The sequence below is a fragment of the Lemur catta genome, chromosome 7 (genome assembly GCF_020740605.2).
Source record: "Lemur catta isolate mLemCat1 chromosome 7, mLemCat1.pri, whole genome shotgun sequence".
Lineage (NCBI taxonomy): Eukaryota > Metazoa > Chordata > Mammalia > Primates > Lemuridae > Lemur > Lemur catta.
In genome coordinates, this window is record NC_059134.1 from 86,012,455 (window position 1) to 86,030,937 (window position 18,483).

At 48.9% G+C, this 18,483-nt stretch overlaps 1 protein-coding gene across 7 annotated transcripts in view; it reads left to right on the plus strand.

The window, feature by feature from the left end:
• PRR5L (proline rich 5 like) overlaps positions 1-18,483 on the plus strand; it is a 73,923-nt gene that overhangs the window by 43,328 nt on the left and 12,112 nt on the right. For all 7 annotated transcript variants that reach the window (XM_045557821.1, XM_045557825.1, XM_045557824.1 and 4 more), the window contains 3 exons: positions 4,285-4,342; positions 9,135-9,226; positions 14,564-14,704. In XM_045557821.1, coding sequence (XP_045413777.1) covers positions 4,285-4,342; positions 9,135-9,226; positions 14,564-14,704 — 291 coding nt within the window. The remainder of the gene's footprint in view (positions 1-4,284; positions 4,343-9,134; positions 9,227-14,563; positions 14,705-18,483) is intronic.

The following is an 18,483-nucleotide window of genomic DNA, read 5'->3' on the forward strand; positions in this document are numbered from 1 at the left end:
CTGAGATCGCCAAGACAGCTGCCCCCAGTATCTGAACCTGAAATGGATCCCATCTCCTTTCTCTTGTGGGCAGGGACATAAGAAACCTCTCCAGAGCAGGAGAGCATGGTGGCTAAAGGCAACCAGCTTTTTGGCCAGGTAGGTATGGGTTCTAATCCTTGCTAGAACATTTACTAGCTGTGTGACCTCAGGCTTAGTACTTAACGTCTCTGAGCCTTTCTTAGTAGTAATCTAGTTGTAATCATGGTAGCTACTTCATAAGGTTGAGGAGCTTACTAAGTGAGATGACATATACAAAATACTTGGTACATAGCACAAAACCCACAGAGGAGGAGTTTCAGGATTACTGAAACAAATGATAGGTATTTGTATCTTAGTATTTTCATTATTATTGCCAAAGTAAACCAGAGGAATGTAGTAGGGGAAAGATATGGGTTTTGGATTCAGACCAACGTGGGTGCAAATTCTGGTCTCACGTTTGCTAGTTGTTTCTCTGAACCTCAATTTCTTCATTCATTAAAAGGGGATAGATTTGTGGCAAAGAAAAAATGTGATAACGCATGAAAAGAGTCTAAGACAGTTCCTGACACAGAGCAAAAACCAATAATGACTTTACTGACATGCTTACTGTCATTATCATTGTTACTGCTAAAGCATTAGACATGGTGGTAGCTAGCAGCCTTAGCGTTTACAGAACTGTGTGGAAAGTTCTTCCAGCTCGGAAGGTGAGGTTAGCATCTAGCCTTCTTGGTGACCAGTTTTCTCTGGGTCCCTCTGTCTGGGTAGGGGAGGTGCCTTTTTGGCAGGAGGCATATGTCACCGGCAGGCCCCACACCACAAACGCCCACCCCCCTCCTCCGCTCTCCCCACCTCCTCCAATCCTCCCTCCACGATGAGCTGGGGCTTTCCTACCCACTAAAGACGGTGGTTTGGGATGCCTTTCCCCAGACATCCTTGTTTGCATTCTTCCTAGCTAAGCCTCATTTTTCTGTTTGCAGCCCATTTTTCTATGTCTTAGAAAAAAACAGATACGTTAGCTGGGGTTTTTTCACTTCCAGATTCCTCTGCCACTTCATTAAAGTGCTATTTATTCCACGTCTAAGTTCATTTACAGGGTCAGGGAGGATGCATTAAGTAACAACGGGCCCAGTTCCAAGTCCCAAGTCATTTCCTAGGTGGCTACTGTTTAATGTGGCTTGGAGCCTTCGGGCTGGGGAGGTGGGGGTTGGTGCCATCAGGCAGGGAGTGGGACAAGAGAAAAGTCAGGTCTTCTCCAGCTGTTGCCATGCAGCCCATCACCCCTGCTCAGCTGCAAGCTGACTCAGATCCTTCTGGAGTCAAGCATTTGTCAGGGGGTGGGGATACTTTGAGACAAGGTCCAGGAAGACCAGTCACTTAGAAAGACAAACAATGGAAGTGCGGGCTGGTTTTCTTTCTTCCCCCTCCCACCATTTGAGCAGGCCTCAGCCTCACAGACATCAGGTTGGCATGTCCTCAGATGAAGTGACCAGCAGACAGGGTGGGCTTCATAATTTACAGGGCCCAGTGCAGAATGCAAATGTGGTCACCTGCTGGGCTGGGGGTGTCAATCTTCCCTTCCCACGGGCCTCCCACTGCAACCTCTGGTGGGGAGGTAACACCAGGAGATTGTAGCCACTATACTGGGCCAGTCTTGGCACATAGATCAGGGGTGGTGGGAGCCCCCGTCGAGTCACCAGCAAATGCACCACAGCGCTGCCGGTCCAGGGAGTACAGGGTGAGTGCCACCATGCCTCTCCCCAAGATGCTGCAGGATGCATGCCCAGCCCCGCCTCTCCCTGCAGCAGTGCCTAGACCCCTACCAATATAACCCTGTCCCCTGGAATAGGGTGACATGAGTGGTGGGGCCCAGGCACCAGGGCAGAGGAGTGGGTGCCTGAAAACCCCTCCTGGGATGTGGCAGGAAACAAGACCACAAGTGAATGGAGGCTTCAGACCCTGTTGCATGCTCTGTTGTCCCTTCAGACTTCCCTATAAAACCCAGATTCAGAGATGAAAATATTAAGAATTGAAGATGGCAGCCGCAGAGCACATGAGTGGAGGCCTTCAGAGTGCAAGGCCCTTAGGAATGCAGGACCCTTTGGGCCACAGATTCCCAGGAGAGGAGATTGTTGCTCAGTCTGAGACCCATCACTGAAGCTGGGATATGCAGCTGGGGCTCAGTTGTTGGAGCATGAAAAGGGGCACAGCTCCCCTGGGTAGATGGCGGGCAGCTCTCCAGGGAAGAGGGGCTGGGGGCGCGGCTGACCTATAAGATCCTTACTCCAATAGCATGTGCTGGATAGAAGGTGAATAGTGGAGAGACTGAGCTTCACTCCTGTGTGTTTCGTTGCAATCTGGGGGAGCCTCAGTTTATTCAACTGTAAGATAAGAGCAAAATCTACAAGCTTCTGCAGCGGGTAAATAGTTTCAAGATGCTTTTGCAAGGTGCTTTAGCTTCCTGGAAAATGGTTCCAGGAAAAAACTTGATTTTTTTTTTTTTTTTTGAAATGACAAGGTCTTTGTCACCCGAGCTAGAGTACAGTGGTATGATCATAGCTCACTGCAGCCTCACACCTCCTAGACTCAGTCAATCATCCTGCCTCTTAGCCTCCTGAGTACCTGGGACAATAGGTGTGTGCCACCATGCCTGGCTAATTTTTCTTATTTTTTGTAGAGATAGAATCTTGCTATGTTGCCCAGCTGGCCTTGAATTCCTGGCCTAAACAATTCTCCTGCCTCAGCTTCCCAAAGTTCTGGGATTACTGGCATGAGCCACTGAGCTGTCTAACATTTTCTTTTTCTTTAACAAAGTTGGTGTATTCCTATACAGTGTCACTCTAACATTGATTTGGGGTTCCATCCGCCATCTTGAAACTACATGGTGGCCAATTAGTTTTTAAAATTGGGTCATATCTGTGAATCTTAATTTGGTTTATGTATATCAGTCATAGAAATGTGATAGTACTTTTGATAAAATATTCTATTAGTACACTTGATAACGGCCTTTTCATTACTGACTCTTTACCTTGCACTCCTTTTATGAAGAAGTTGGGCTAAGATAGTAACCGTTACCATTGCTACCACCACCACCAATTACTAAGCTTGTAAAATGCTGTGTGTGTGTGTGTTTATAATGATTAATTCTTATAAGAACTTTATGATATTGCTAGTATTATGCCCTTTTACAGAAATTAAGACTCAAGGGAAATTGACTGCAAAATCACATAGCTAGAATATAGCTGAGCTGGAACTTGAACGCCCCCCTCCCCCATCTGATACCCAAGTTCTTTCCACTCTGCCATGTGTGCTGTCTTCATTACTGTAATAAGGTTTCAGGGTTTTATAAAGGACAATGCTAAGGAATGCATTAGGTTTTTTGGTGACATATATATCGCCTTTGCCCCTGCCTCTCCCATAAGCATAGGCCTGTGGCAGTCGAATAATGTGAGATGAATGGAAAGACACCAGCCCATCATTGGTCCCTGAGCTGCTATGACTTGCAGAGAGGCTGCTCCGTGTCTTATGGGACCAACTGTAGCCCTTCAAGAGAAGGAAGTGGTCTAGGTGGGAAGACTTGCTGGAAGGCAGCAAAGCGGAAAGGAAAGAACATAGTCTCTGGAACCAGGAAGACCAGCTGTCTCCCGTGGGCCGGTCTCCTCACTGACTCAGTGAGGATAATAGCACCAACCTGATAGGACTGAATTAAATGACAAGGAGGCTACACAGCCTATGATACACACAGGACACTCAACAATTGTTGGTTGCAATTGCAAGAAGACAACTTTACTCATTCTACACCTTCCCAAGCACATGCTCACTGCTGCTGAAGCTTTTGCATGCAGTCTCTCTCATGCTAGTGTGAGAAGCCCAAAATGTATCATGTTTAAAATTATTATTTCTGTATAAATAATACATTGCCTCAATGCTCCCTTTTGTAAATTTAGGTCATTAAGGGCCTCCAAGGACACTGGGTGTCAACAGTAGTGAATTCATCCAAGCTTGTGTCATGCCTCTTCCCTGGTTTGAGGGCTGAGGGTGGTGGTTGGGTTGGGCTCTCATCTCACTTGCTCGTTCGCTGTGGAAGTCTCCCTGTCTCCTGAGGTCTGGGCCTTCTGACAGATCAAAAGGCTTCTTAAACTGGCAGGCATGGCTAGCACACAAGTGCCTAGAACCCTGTGCCCTTGCCCGTTGGGAGTGGGAGAAGGCTTGTCCCTCACGCCCTGGAGCTGCCCGACTCTTGTGTTCTCTGTTCTCTTTTGGCAGAACCAGCTTCTCGCAAAAGGACTGTTCTTTGTGGAGGAGAAGATCAAGCTGTGTGAAGGCAAGTACCAGGCAGCCCGCAAAGATCGGGCCCTCTGTGACTCGGCCTTTGGTGTTGGGACAGCTGGACACTAATGTCCAAACGTGGCAGGCTCCAAGCGAGGGGTTCACCCTGTCGGGTTCTTCCCCAGCTAGGTGGCAGCTCTTGCATTTGGGGTCAGCTGCTTGTGGCAGAGTGAGTCAGAACTGTGTTTTTAAAAATGAAGTGGGATTGGGGTGGTTTCTTGGGAGACCTCACTAAGGGGGTCTTTCATGGGTTGCAGCTGGTGGTCTCCTTTGACGGGCCGAGTTATACTGGGGACCCCGCTGGGTCATTCCCTCTGGTCTGCCACAGCTATTTCCTATAGGCCTTTGTAATGTTTCTTGGGGTCATGGAAGCCAGGGGTCCTGTCCATTATGGGGACATTAGGCTAAGTAGACACCCACTTAATGGGGTATGATTTGACAGATGAAGGGCAATTTCCTTGTAAAATTTCCTTCTTGTAAGATTTTGGAATCCAGCTAGTGGGATGGAAAGGAACTGAAAGGAGTTGAGAAATGGTACCAAAGGCAAGAACTGGCCAAGCCAGTTCTACCAAGGGCTACTGCTAGCTCCCACCTCAGTGGGGCCTGATCTTAGCTTGCTACCTACTTGAGTGACTTTTGGCAAGTTGCTAATTTCTAAGAGTCTCAGTTTTTTTTATCGGTTTTAAAGTGATAAATTGGGGTGAGGGGCTATGGGGGGGATGAGGTGCATGGCTGGTGCAACACCACACTGGCGCATGGCAGATACGCACGCTGCTTCCTTTGCTTCCTTTCTGTTTTCCCCTGTAGCTAATGACCTCTCTCTGTAGGCCAAACTCGCTTCCAGGCCCACACTTACTAGGTCCAAATGTCATCCCTTTGCTTCTTCTCATTCCCTGGGAAAGAGACAAGTGTCCACTAAAGTGGCTCCTAGAAAGACAAAGTAGGAAGAAAAATGAGAAACTGCCGGTGGACAGTCCCAATGCCTGGCACTCAGTAAATGCTCACCAAACCTTTGGAAGAAGAGAGGTTAGAAATTAACCCCTCTGCGTATTTCAGAGTTGGCTGAACCTGTAGCCTTTTTTCCCCTGAATATATCTGTGCTGTGATTTTTTTTCCAAACCTTATAAACACCCACTAACCCAAAGCCTTTAAAAACCATTTTTTTTAATTGTGGTAAAAAAACACATAAAATGTACCCTCTAACCATTTTATACTTCAGAAGTGTTAACTATGTTCACGTTGTTGTGTAAAAGATCTCCAGAACTTTCTTTTGCAGAACTGCAACTCCATGCCTGTACACAGAACAACTACTCCCCATTTCCCCGTCCCCCCAACCCCTGACAACCACAATTCTACTTTTTGTTTCCATGATTTTGACACTCCAGGCATCTCATGTAAGTGGAGTCCTATAGTATTTGTCCTTTTGCAGCTGGCTTATTTCTCTCAACATAATGTCCTCAAGTCCATGTTGTAGCATATGACAGGATTCCCTTCTTGTTTTAAGGCTGAATAACGTCCCATTGTGTGTGTGATGCCACCTTATCTTTATCCATGTGTCCTTCAATGGAAGGGTCTTGTTTTTAGGCTACTTGCTTTGACCAGGAACTTAGTGGCTCTCTTGCATTTTGGAGTCAGGCTAGTATAGTACCCAAATGTGGGAGGCGGCTGCCTGGTGACGGGGGGAAAGGAAGCATTGTTCCTGGTCACATCATCTGTGTGTAAACCATCGGGGAGTTATTCCTGGAAATGTGGTGAAACAGCTCTATGAAAAAAGCACTGAGTGAAACCAGAGATGCAAGTGCCCTTAAAAGGGGAAGTTAAACGTCTCTCACCCAAGTGACCCTCGGCAGAGACACTCAGCGTGAAAACTCATAAAGGAGCTGGCTGGGATGAACAGGGATCGTCCACGCGTCTGTGCCCCTTGCCCGGCGTGGCCAGAGAGCACCAGGCCAGGGCATTCTCTCTGGGTGTCCCCTAGCCCCAGGGTTGTGAGTGTTGGGGTCCTTGCTGCACAGTGAGTGGGCACATGGGGAACCTTCAGGGGACTCTCCTATCTTCAACCAGACATCTCTACTTTTTTATGTATTAGGACTCCAAGGAAGATTTTTGTCTGGATAAAAGGATTCTTTTGCTATAAAGTAGTTTTGAAACAACTAATATGCTTTATCCAATCACTGAATAAGCTTCACTTTATTGACATATTTGTTTATATATTTACATATCTGTTGATGTATTTATCTATCTGTTTATATCTATACACCCCCGATTTATTGCTGCAGAAAGGACAGGTGGCAGCTCACGTCCACCTGTTGCTCTCCTGTGGGCAGGATATGCCATGTTAACTGCAGGAATCTTCTCCAGAGCTTTAGTGACTTTGACTCTTAGGAGGTTTCTTATACCCACCTATGTGCTTCTGGTGATCTAAACCCCTGTGGTACATTAGAGGGCAGATTTTATGGGGCAGTCATCTAGAACCTTCCATCCAAACCCCCTTCGTCTTTGCAGGGAGTTAAGTCCTTGACTGGTGGGCTGTTTTTGGAAGTGAGGTCGCCTGTTTCCTTTCACTCTTTCTTCCCCAGGGTTACCCTGTTTTGTTAGCCTGGGCCTGTCTGACTGTCTTCTCTGAACACCTTCCAAAACCTCCATTACTCTCTGAAGTTTGTTTGCAGCCAGCAATTAGACCTGGGTTCCCGAGAGGCGCCTTTCTGCTGACGGGTTTTAGGATTACCTCGTGTGCGATGAGCTTTCCGTGTTGGCACTGAAGGGGGGAGTAAGTAGGCACCAGCACTCACCTGCAGGGTCCTCTCCCTCCCCCTCCTCCAGGTCGGGAGGGCCTCTGCTTGTCCTCCTGGAAGGCGTAAGATAAGGGCCATCCACAAAGGAGCTGGAGTAGCCTTTTCCCCTCTGGGGTACATTATCCAGGTGTTGAGTTTACCTGGGTTTTAGGAATCGGGGTGACCTAACATTTCAGATGGCCCTCTTGACTTCCCCACGTTCTCCCTGCAGTGAACTAGCGTAGCCTACATTTGTAAGAGGATGGTGCTTGATTCAATCCAACCCTTGTCGGTTATCTGCTACCCTCCAGGCACTTCGCTAGGTGCTGAGGACTCAGTGGTGGACAGAACTGTCGTAGGATCACAGGCCCTAGTGAAACTCACAGACCGGTTATGGAGACGGATGTTAGTCACATCATCCCAAACATAAAACTGCAAGCAGGACAAGTAGGAGGGGCATTTGAACAGTAGGGAGAGACTTCCCTGTCCCATATTTGGATTAAATCGTAACCTCCTTCCACCCACCACCCTCAGCATATGCTAAAACCTATATGGTACTTTTTACTCATTCATTCAAAGAATTTTAAAGATTGATGTGTCGATGTGCCTGACACTGTGCCAAGCACAGCAGTACGGCGGCGAGCAGGACAGGTGAGGCCCTGTTCTTACTCCTATTCTAGCGAGGAGACAGAAGCAAATAAGCAATTCCAACAAACTGGGATCAGTGCTTTGTGCAGGGAAGTAGCGGGTGTCGTGGATTTGCATTTTTCCCTGGTGTATTTCACCTTGGCCTTTTAAAACCTGCTGGCTACTAGTCACGCCCTTGTTCTGTTCTCTCCTCAGTCCTGCTTTTTAGTGCCCATTAAATTAATAGACGGAAGGTGCCAAATGCACCTTTCAAGATTTGTGCAGTGGAACTGGCAGCGTCTTGCCAAATGCATCTCTCGGAGTCTAATCTTGGCCGACCCAGTTTCTCTGCCTGGGCTGAGCAGAGACGGTGCCCAGTATCAGCTCTGTTATCTAGGTCATTAAACAGCGGCCGCAGGGCAGGCTCCTCTCTGCCAGGGCCCGTCTTTCCTGGAGGTGTGGAGTTCCTCACACAGCCTTCTGGTGGCACTGGGTGACCCGTGTGCTCTAGCCTGGGGGTGGCACTTGGCCATAGCTCAGGCTTCCTGATCCTAGGGGTGAGCAGGGACAGTATCAGAAGGTGGCCCTGTGCTTGGCAGGTGGCCTCTCTGGAGAACGCTGCCTTCCCAGTTACTGTGAAGCACTCAGTGGAGGGGACAGTTCCAAGTTCCTTTCTGCCTCTCTTCACTGACAGCTCGAACCCAGAATAAAGCCAGTGTCTTAGTGATTAAGAAAACAAAACAGTATCTAACTGTGCACATGATCTTCCCAGATTAGGTTAGTCAAAAGCATGGGTTCTGGAATCCCTGGGACAGTTACTTGGCCTCTCTGAGCTTGCAAAGCAGAGGTAATAGAGTCTTACTCTGAGATATCTTATAGATAAGGAGTTTAGCATAGTGCCTGATAATGTTGTAACCATTCACGTGATAGCAATTACTATGTGGTTTTAAGATTTCAGCTCCCTTTTCTGGATTGGGGACTAGAAGGGCATATTTGCCTATTTTCAGTTGTGTCTTCCCACCCAACCCCGCATTTACTGTAGCAACACCTTGTAGATCAAATGTAGGCAACGAGCTCTCTTCCTGCCCCCGGCACCAAATGCCACTCCTCTCACTTAGAATCTTCCTCGTGAAGTCTGAGTTTCCACCCATGTGTGCATCCTTGCGAGACAAATATATTTTCTGCCCTGAGAATTTCTGGTGGTCTTAGCCAGGGATAAAGACCCCGCAGCACCACATCTCTGTTCTGTGGGCTTCACCAGCTCCTGGCTGCAAGTGTCCTAGCATGTGCGACTTTGCATTTTACATGGAACTGTCTTCTGGCCTCTCCTACAAGTAATGACAAGTTCTTTTCTTCCTCCCCTCCCATCTTCTCGCCCTCGTGTAGGTGAAAATCGCATTGAGGTTCTGGCTGAAGTCTGGGACCACTTCTTCACTGAGACTCTCCCCACCCTGCAGGCAATATTTTATCCAGTTCAGGTCAGTCTCACTGGGGAACGCGTCCTGCTGGCCTTTGCCATCTGTCCTCTCTCATGGCCTTGGCAGCCCGGGGCCTCCTGGTGAATGGGAGAAAACTTGGAGATTGGGCGCGTGCGTTGGTTAAGGACCTCGGAGATCTCTTGAGGGCTCTCTGGTTCTAAATTTAGTGCCTAACTTCAAGCGAAGAAGAGCGCCTGCATAACTAGCAATTTGTAGGCTCTCTTCACCCTGTTGGTTTTGAGTATGTCTTTATATTCTTGGAGTGGTTTGTTTTTCTTAGTTTTCAGAAGCAGAGAAGATGGGGGAAGGAGATTCTCCTTTTTCTTTCTCCTCCTGCCTCTCTCCTCCTTCCCTCCCTTTTTTTGAAGCACAATTTTTAAGCAAGTTTGCTGTTGCTCTCACATCGTGGGGAAGGAAGAGTGTTCCTTGCCTTCTGAGGATGAGAAGCCGTAGGATGTAGCAGGAAGAGCAGAGGACTAGGGATTGGTAGACATGGGTTCAAGAGTGCAGGTTTGGGCAAAATCATTTAACTTCTCTGAGCATGGCTCCATCTCACCTCCTGCAAAATGACGAATTTAGAGTAAAAGATGAGTGATGTCTCTTTAGTGTTCTTGTTCTGTGACCTCAGCTCATCCTACCACTTGTGTTGCTATCCTTGCCCCCTTCCGCGGGGGCTGATACCACGCTGATTGCTGCCAGGTCAGTTGCCACCTCTAAGGGAGGTTGACCAACAGATGTTCCAGTGCAAAATACGTGTCTGTGTCCTGCTGCAGTCTGCTCTCTGTCCTGCCCCTCCCACTGGGGTTAAGGCTTCTCATGTAATCAGTCAGGCTTTGTTGGTGTGGGTGCCGTATGCAGAATAGAGCAGAACCGTTAGGAACAGTTAGAATGACCTCCTACCAGAGTAAGGGCCCCCGTGGACTCTTTGCTCTGAACAGTGTTGAAAGGGATTTGGAATTGCTTAAAATATATGTCAAATATTTAAAAACTGGGAGGTTATGCGTACAGATTTCGTTTCCCATTGCAGGCCTGCCCCTACAATTTCCAGTAGGAAGCACAGCTAGAAGCCTCTGGCCTGCAGCCCAGTCCTCTTTGTCATCCCAACTGTGGACCATGCAGCTCCTGTGCCCAGGAACCTGCCCCTTCCTTGGATTAGTCACCCGTCGGCCAGCAGTGGGTCCTCTCTCAGGAAGACAGACCTGGGAGAGGGGATAGAGTTACCAGAGTTGGCAAATGAAAGTGCAGGGAGCTGAGTTCTATTTGAATTGCATATATAAACAAGAAGTAATGTGCTATTTGGAACATAGTTATGCCAAAGAAACTATTCAAATTTAACTGAGCATCCTGAGTTTTATCTGGCAACCCTGCTAGAGGGGGAGTGCAGACCTGGGTTTCTCTTAGGGCCATTTGGACAGGGTGCCAGTGCCTGGATGGTTCTAGAATGGGAAGTGTGGGATCTGGGTGGACATGGCCCCAGTACAGTCCGAGGAGGGCAAAGAGGGGCCCTCAAAAGCTCAGAGTCAGGCTGGAGCTCAGACATGAGGCTTAAAGGATGCTACTGCCCCGCTTTTCTTGAAAACTTGTAAGATCTGGCAACAGTTGACATTGCCCCGTCCCCCCTCATGCCCTAGCCACTGCCTTGAACCTTGCCTCTGCTCCCCAGTTTGCCACGGCCCCCACCTGCCAGCTTCTCCCTCTCCCTGTCGACTCCTGAGGGCATCCGCGTGTGCTCACCCTCTTTTATTCAGTTGGGTAAGATACATTCAGACTGTGGGTGGGGAAGCTCCGTGGCAGATGGGCACCAAAAGTGGTGGGTACCCAGAAAGGGCAAACTGTGCCTCCCCCCTCATTTTTGTTCTTCACTGACCCAGGTCCACATATTCAGGATTTTACAGGGCTGAATGCACTTAGCTTTTACTCTTTCTTTGGCTCAGCCTAGAGAAACTGGATGGCACGTTGGGGGTAACGTGTATATGCACTTTTTAATTTTATGGAGGACACAGGCTGTGAGGAGATGGGCTTGGTTTTGTTATGCTATTTCCCCCCCAGCCTAAAACAAGAATAGAATAGCTGACTCTAGGTTAGCATGAATTCCTTCTTTGATTCACTGTGAGCTGAAGAGATGTCTGGGCCTGGTAACAAGTCCATGCTCTGATTCGTGGCCCCAGATGATCCTCTGAGAAGGCAATGATTAACTGGTTTATATGGCAGGTTGGGATAAACCGGGTACTGTACACCCTCCCATAAAAGTCTTTTCTGCCAGCATCAGAGGCTAGATTTTTGCATACGGAAAAAGCCTTTATGGTTTTGGAGACCAGCAAAGGGTTCTCGAGAGAAAGCCTTGTGCTGTGGGAGGATTAATGACATGAGATACTAGAGCTAATTCTAACCTAAGTGGTGTACCACATTGCTGTCTGGGCCCGGTTCAGCTTGCCTTTCAACAAGGAGGCACCAGGTACAGGTTCAGCATGCCCCTCTGGTCACTTATGAACCCAGGCTTTTTCTCCTGAGTGTGTAATATCTAACCATGGGCTGGGAAGCCCCAAAGGCAAAAATCTTTCATCTTCTCCAGGTAAATGCTGTATCTGCCCATGCCTAGCCTATTCCCAAATGACTGTAGGTATTTCAGCGAAGAGGTAACGGTAACAGAATAATCTGGGAAAGAAGTGGGGGTGCAGGGCTGGGACAGCTGCACCAAAGAGCAGAGCAGTTCAGCACGTGGGCTGCAGAGTTAGCTCATGCCTGGCCTGGGTTCACGTCCTCACTCCGCCACTTACCGTCTTGATAATCTTGGCAAGATAACCTCACCTCTCAGAGCCTCGGTTTTCTTCTATAAAATCATAATATCTACTTCGCAGCGGTGTTAAGAAAGAGTGAGATAATATACAAAAAGCACTTAGTTTAGCCTACGATGTATGGTAAGGGCTTAAGAATTGCTGCTGTCATCATCAATATCATCATTATTATTTTTCTCTGTACAGCTGATGACCCATTTATTTGGATCTGTTTTTCACATTTCATGGGCTAAGCAGATGGGTCTGGAATGGGTGATGTTGAGTGGCCACCCTGTGCCTGGCACTGTGCCAAGGAGATGTGGGGAAGCTGGCATTGCCTAAGTGAGGCTGTGACCTGTATTTTCCTGTCATTCCACCTAAAATATCATCCCCCCAGTTGGTGTGAGATCGTAGGCTGTCTCATACGCTGTTGCTGGGAGTGCAGATTGATGCGGTCTTTTTGGAGGGCAGTGTGGCAGTATCTAAGACTTTTTAAAAGCTTATTTTAATCAAGCAATTTTCCTTTAAGGGAATATCCTCTGGATATGCTAACAAAAAGTACCCGAAGAGACATGGATGAATGTGTTTATTATAATAGCATTGTTTGTAGGCAAAAAAAAAAAAAAAAATGAAGGCATCTTAGTTAGGAGATGGTTGGTGAAATAGAATGTTCATGCAGTGGAATATTATGCAGCCAAAGAAGAATGAGGTAGGTTAGTATGTGCTGGTATGGTAAGATGTCCAAAATACACAAAGTTAAACAAAAGCAAGTTGCAGAACAGTAGGAACGGTATAATAATCTATGTGTGTTTACAGGTTATATGTGTGATTTTTATAGATGGAGGAACTTTCTGGAAAAATTCAGAATATAAATAAAAACCTTTAAGAGTGGTTACCTGTGTGGAGTGAGAATAAGAGATTAGAAGACGACTTCTGTTTACTGAACTGTTTTAATCTTTGCCTATAAATATCTGTTGCTTTATGATTTAAAATCGAAACCAAAAAGGAAAAGGCAAATAAATAAAAATTGTCTCTCTGGTGTGCAGTGCTGGGGAATGAGGAGAAGGGAACTCCTGGAAAATCAGTTCTGTGAATCAACTTGGCAGTAGATGGAGCAGGAGGTCCTGGAATTGTCTCTTCTCACCTCTCAGTCTTCCCTTTGCACCAGAATTGGCTTAGGAGTGGTTTCTAGAAGGCTGTGTGCCCCAGTCTTCCTCCTTCTCTTTCCCCATCTTTTATAGCTTAAATCAAACAGTTCTATTGTTCACTTCACTGGAAGGCTGTGAACAAAACTGGATATGTCCTATCAGCTCCCGGCATCGTACAGTACCCAGGGCCCTGGGCCTGGCCCGTGCATCAGAGTGACACCACCTGCCCAGCTTCTCAGAGGTAGCAAAAGAATAAAACCACGTCACAGTACCCTATAATTAAGATAGCCTATTTAAAGCACCCAACATGATATTAGCTCCCTTTATAATTATTTTTAGGCTAGAGAAAGGCACGGATGGTGGTTGTGCGTGTCTGTTGGGAGTGGAGGGTGGGGAGATATGGACGTAGCAAATCCACCCTTGCCCGTGTTTCTGTGCAACGCTAGGGAGGTATAGGAAATGTAAAACTTCCTCAAGGAAGTTTAAACCTTGGTGGACTGGGAGGATGGGAAGCCACGTCCTGTTTGGGAGGGTAGACACCCTAATGATGTCTTTGGCTGTCCCAAGAGCAGCTGAGCTTGTGTACAGTGCATGTGTGCGAAGGGGAGTCTGGGAAGCGGGCCTGCCTTCCCCTTTTGGTCTTGGGAAGCTTCAGGAGCTCTGAAATCCAATAGCTCAGGTGGAGCGCGGCTCTCCCTTGGATGAACTACAGTCGCTCTCTGGGCGTCAGGGTGTTTCATCCGTGAAGTGGGTTTTAGTATGGAACCTATCTCAAAGGGTGGTTGTGGGGGTCATGTGTGTTGTCTACATTTAACGTATTTAGAATCTCACGCAGCATATGGAGTTTTAATAACGTCAGCTCTTAGGATTAGCTGTGATTTTCACCCTCTGACCCCCCACACCCTCTCAATTGAACACGTCCCTTTCCTTCTACTTCCCTGATTATTTTTCTTCCTGAGTTCCTGGCATGTATATAACAACCTCACAGGTCTGATGTTTTCTTCCTTTGCCTGGCTGGTGATGGGTGCTCAGACATCTTACAGATGAGGTTGAGGAAACGGCCTTGGATGTGGGGCGGTGGTAGTGATCTTTTCTCTTGTTTCTCTCCATCCTCCTCCTCCTGCCGGCTCAGCATTTATGACAGCAGGGCCGCTATTGCATATGTGTCTTGTATAGTCTTTGGGTCATTCAGGCAGGTTGAGTTACACCTTGTCTTGGAAGAGGCTTGAATTCCAGAGGGTAGGGGCTGGCTCTTCAACTCTTTGACAGACCCACTGGGCCGTGCAGACGCCTCCTCCTGGCTCATCCTGTCCCATCTGGGCGTTCTGTAAACACGTGCTGTCCTGAACCTCATGTGGTTGGTGGTGGATCCAGCAATGTCTCACCTCCCGGCCCCCTTCCTCTCTGCTGTCCAGGGCCAGGAGCTGACCATCCGCCAGATCTCCCTGCTGGGCTTCCGGGACCTGGTCCTGCTGAGGGTGAAGCTGGGCGACTTGCTGCTGCTGGCCCAGCCCAAGCCGCCCTCCTCCATCGTCCAGATGTTGCTCATCCTGCAGGTGAGGCCCTGCTGGGACGTGCCCCGAGGCCGAGGGAGGGAAGGAGAGGGGGAAGAGGCTGCTGATCTGGGATAAGGGGGAAGGAATTAAACTCCAGAGCATCCTAGCTTGGTTTAGTATGCTTGAGTTTGTCCATGTTCCTTCGTCCATGTGATGTGCTCTCGCTGAGCGCCTGGCAGGCGCTGTGCTCAGCGCTGGGATTGCACTGGGCGGTGAAAGAACCGTGGTCCTTCATTCAGGAAGTGGATACCCTTCTCCCCTCTCCAGTGATGTCAGGGAGCCACAGTTGCAAGTTACACTGAAGAACCCTCTTTGGCCTAGCTCAAGCCAGACCAGGAACTCACCAGAAGGTTCCCGGGGTAGATGGACTTCATGGGGGATTATAGTCAGGAACGAGGCCATGTCAGGCCATGAAGCCACCAGCTTTTCTCCGCTTCCTGGTCTCTGCTTGTATCTGGTCTGCCTTGTCTCTCTCTGATGCTGCCTGTCCTGGCCTCTCCCCGTCCCTCCTGGACTTGGTGTTCTGTGTTTGTCTTGCTCCTGACCCAGTGTGCCAACCCACGGCTCATGTGTTTCCAGTGCGAGACGACCCAGTGTCTGCCTAGTGTCTCTTAATCCCAATTCTAAATCAACATTAGGAAGATGGGCTAACACTTACTTGTCCCTGGCTGTGTGCACGAGCCAAGGATTTTAAGTGTGTTGTTTTCTTAATCAAATAATCCAAACAACCACCTTATGAAGCAGGCATTGTTATTCCCATTTTACAGATGAGGAAACTGAAACCCAGGAGGTTCACGTGCCTGCCTAAACGGTAGTAAGATTTGGAACTGTGCACTCTCTGCTTCCTCCCCAGAGACGAGAGTTTGATTGGTCCAGCTTGGGCTAGGTGACTCCTTTGCCCAAGCTGTGACCTTGAGTAGGATCAAGCAGTATAAACAGGGACTTGGTGAGCCCATTCCTATGGGTAGGGGCACACAGGACACAGGTCTCAAAGGACAGGGCTGTGGGCTCAGGGCACCCCCACAAGGGAACTGCTCTGCCTTGTACCTCTAACTATTAATAGCTCACATGCTGCAGCATTAGCTCTGGCCCTCCCCAGGGTAGGGGATTTCTTTCTTTTTTTTTTTCTTTTTTTCTGAGACACAGTCTCACTCTGTCACCCTGGGTAGAGTGCAGTGGTGTCATCATACCTCACTGCAACTTCAAATTCCTGGGCTTAAGTGATTCTCCTGCCTCAGCCTCCCGAGCAGCTGGGACTATGGGTGCGCATCACCACACCGGACTAACTTTTCTATTTTGAGTAGAGACGGGGTCTCACTCTTGCTCAGGCTGGTCTCAAACTCCTGAGCTCAAGCAATCCTCCCACCTCGGCCTCCCAGAGTGCTAGGATTACAGGCGTGAGCCACCATGCCTGGCTGAGAATGCCAGGTCAGGCATTTCTGTGGAAGAAAAGGAGAAGGAGATAGAAAATGCGTGTGCAGCTTGTGTCTGAGAAGCCTGGATGAGAGCTTGGATCCTGAATAAGTGGTCTTGAAAATGAGCCCTCTGGGCTGCCACCCTCCCGTTTCCATTTATAATATTCTGGGGATGAGAAGTGATCCCTTCGTGTTTTTGGTGGTGGTGGTTTGGTTCTGTTGGAAGGAGAATCGGTCCAGTCCAGCAGGTGAAGGCTCTCACGTGTTGATGCTGGAACAGAGGGGCCTGTCTCTGTAATGAAAAACATCTAGCACATTCTGACATTCTGGCTCTGTGCCAGGCAACCCGACAAGCATATGAGAAAACTGTTGTCATCCCTGAACCCCCAAGGAAGGGTTCGACTGTTTGCCCAGGAGAATCTGCCTCCATCTCTCCATGGGGCAGCTTCAAGGCGGATCCTTATGTTTTCTCCATGCTCCTGTGCCCCCAGCACCCAGCACAGTCTCCGGCACGTAGTAGGTGTTAATTAAACATTATTCAGTGAATGATGGTGCCAGCCAGTAAGAGCCTGAGGAGGACTGACTCCTAAAAGCCCACGTTGGTGACCGCTGTGCGGGGCTTCCCCTCTGACAGAGGAAAATACAGTCAGAGGAGCTCCATGGTCATGGTGAATTTCTAGAAGGTCAGGCAAGGAAAGGAAAATGGCATAGACTCCACTGTTTTGCCCCTTGCATAGCTGGGATGGACGAGGAAGTTGGCCACCTGGCTCAGGGTCACATCTCATTTGTGAGAGAGCTGGACTGTCCCCCATTCCGCAGTTCTCACTCTTTCCACCTTCCCTCAGCCTCTCCCTGCAGCTGCCTCCCTCCCGCAGTCTCCCAGGTACTGGGAAGTGCCTGGCAGCTTCTAAGACAGGGGCATGTGGCACCGTGTTCCTGAGGCCTCCTGGGAATGTTCTCCCCAGTAGCTGTAGCGCCTGGGGCTGGGAGCGTGACCTGGAGCGTGACCTGGAGCGTGACCTGGAGGGCCTCGGGTCTTTCTCCAGCCCAAGTTCATCTTCCTGAGCCGCAGGGGCTGTAGCCCCTGGACCTGCATGGCCGACCAGGTGGCATTGCCCGGGGCTATTCCTGCTGTCGGAAGTTTGGGCCTCAGTGCTTAGAACTGTACGTTCTCTCCCCACGCCCCCACTTTTCACAGTGCCATGAGCCCTGGGGCTGGTTTTTTTCAAAACTACCTGAGAAAAGAGTTCTTTCTCCAGCCTTCGTTTCTCCCTTTTCCATTGTTCTTCCAAAATACCCCTGAACCTATTCCACCCTTCTCAGAATGCACAAGGGGCTCAAACTCTCCTACCATGGGCCGTGTGCTCTGCCCTTAGGCTGTCCCAGCCTGAAGAGTGACGATCTGGTCCCTCCCACCTGGAGCAGACAGGTCCCGAAATCACCCTGAGAGTGGTACGTTCGGAGGGGCCCCATCCAGCCAGGTGGGGTGTGCAGCCTGTGCTCTGAAGACCCTGCGCTTGCTTTAATCTTCTCCCATCACCTTCTTGAAATTCATAATGATTTTTGAACAAGGGGACCTGCATTTTCCTTTTGCGATAGGCCACGCAAATTCCATAGCCAACCAAGCGCTGAGGGCAGCACCTTCCTCGAGGGCTGTGTGCAGGCCAAGTTCTTGGCAGCTGCTTTTCTGGAAGGAAACCAGCCAGCTCCAAATCACGTGCTCATTACCCCTTTTCTTCCGACCTTTCACTGCTGCTCCTTTTTCTGCCCTTTCTCCCCCTTCAGCATTAGGAATTACAGCAGGGAGAGGCATGAGGGAGAAGCCACGTATTTTCCCTGCCTGTCTTCTCTTCTGGCTCCTTCCCAGCCCCAACCTCCAACTCTCTGACAGGACAACCTCTTTGAGCACAGCCCCACGGAGCCTTGTCTCTTTCCCGCTCAGGCCCCGTCTCCTGCCCGGTGGTCTCTGCTTCCTCGCAGCCCCTCAACGTGAGAACATGTCTTCAAGTCCTTTCCATCAAGACACTGGATTCCCTAGGAGGCTGCTGGTTTTCTAGAAGATGTTGGTTACTGGTTCCTTTTCGCTTTTGACCACTGTGGTCATTTGTTTGAGTTGGTGTTTACTCAGGGCTTAGCTCTGAGGGCTCCTGTTGTGCTGAGCTTTTGAAACTGGCTCTTCGTCTTGGTGCTAAAACTGTGCTTAGTTCTAGAATAATTCTCCCTTTCTTTGGTTGTCCTGAGCTTGTCCATATTCTTTACCCCTTTCATTTCTAGCCTGGCAACAAGTGGCAGTAAGAGGGGCTCGGGGCCAGGTAGGGTGGTTTCCAGGCTGGGATTTCTGCCATTTACGGGCTGTGTTTTCCT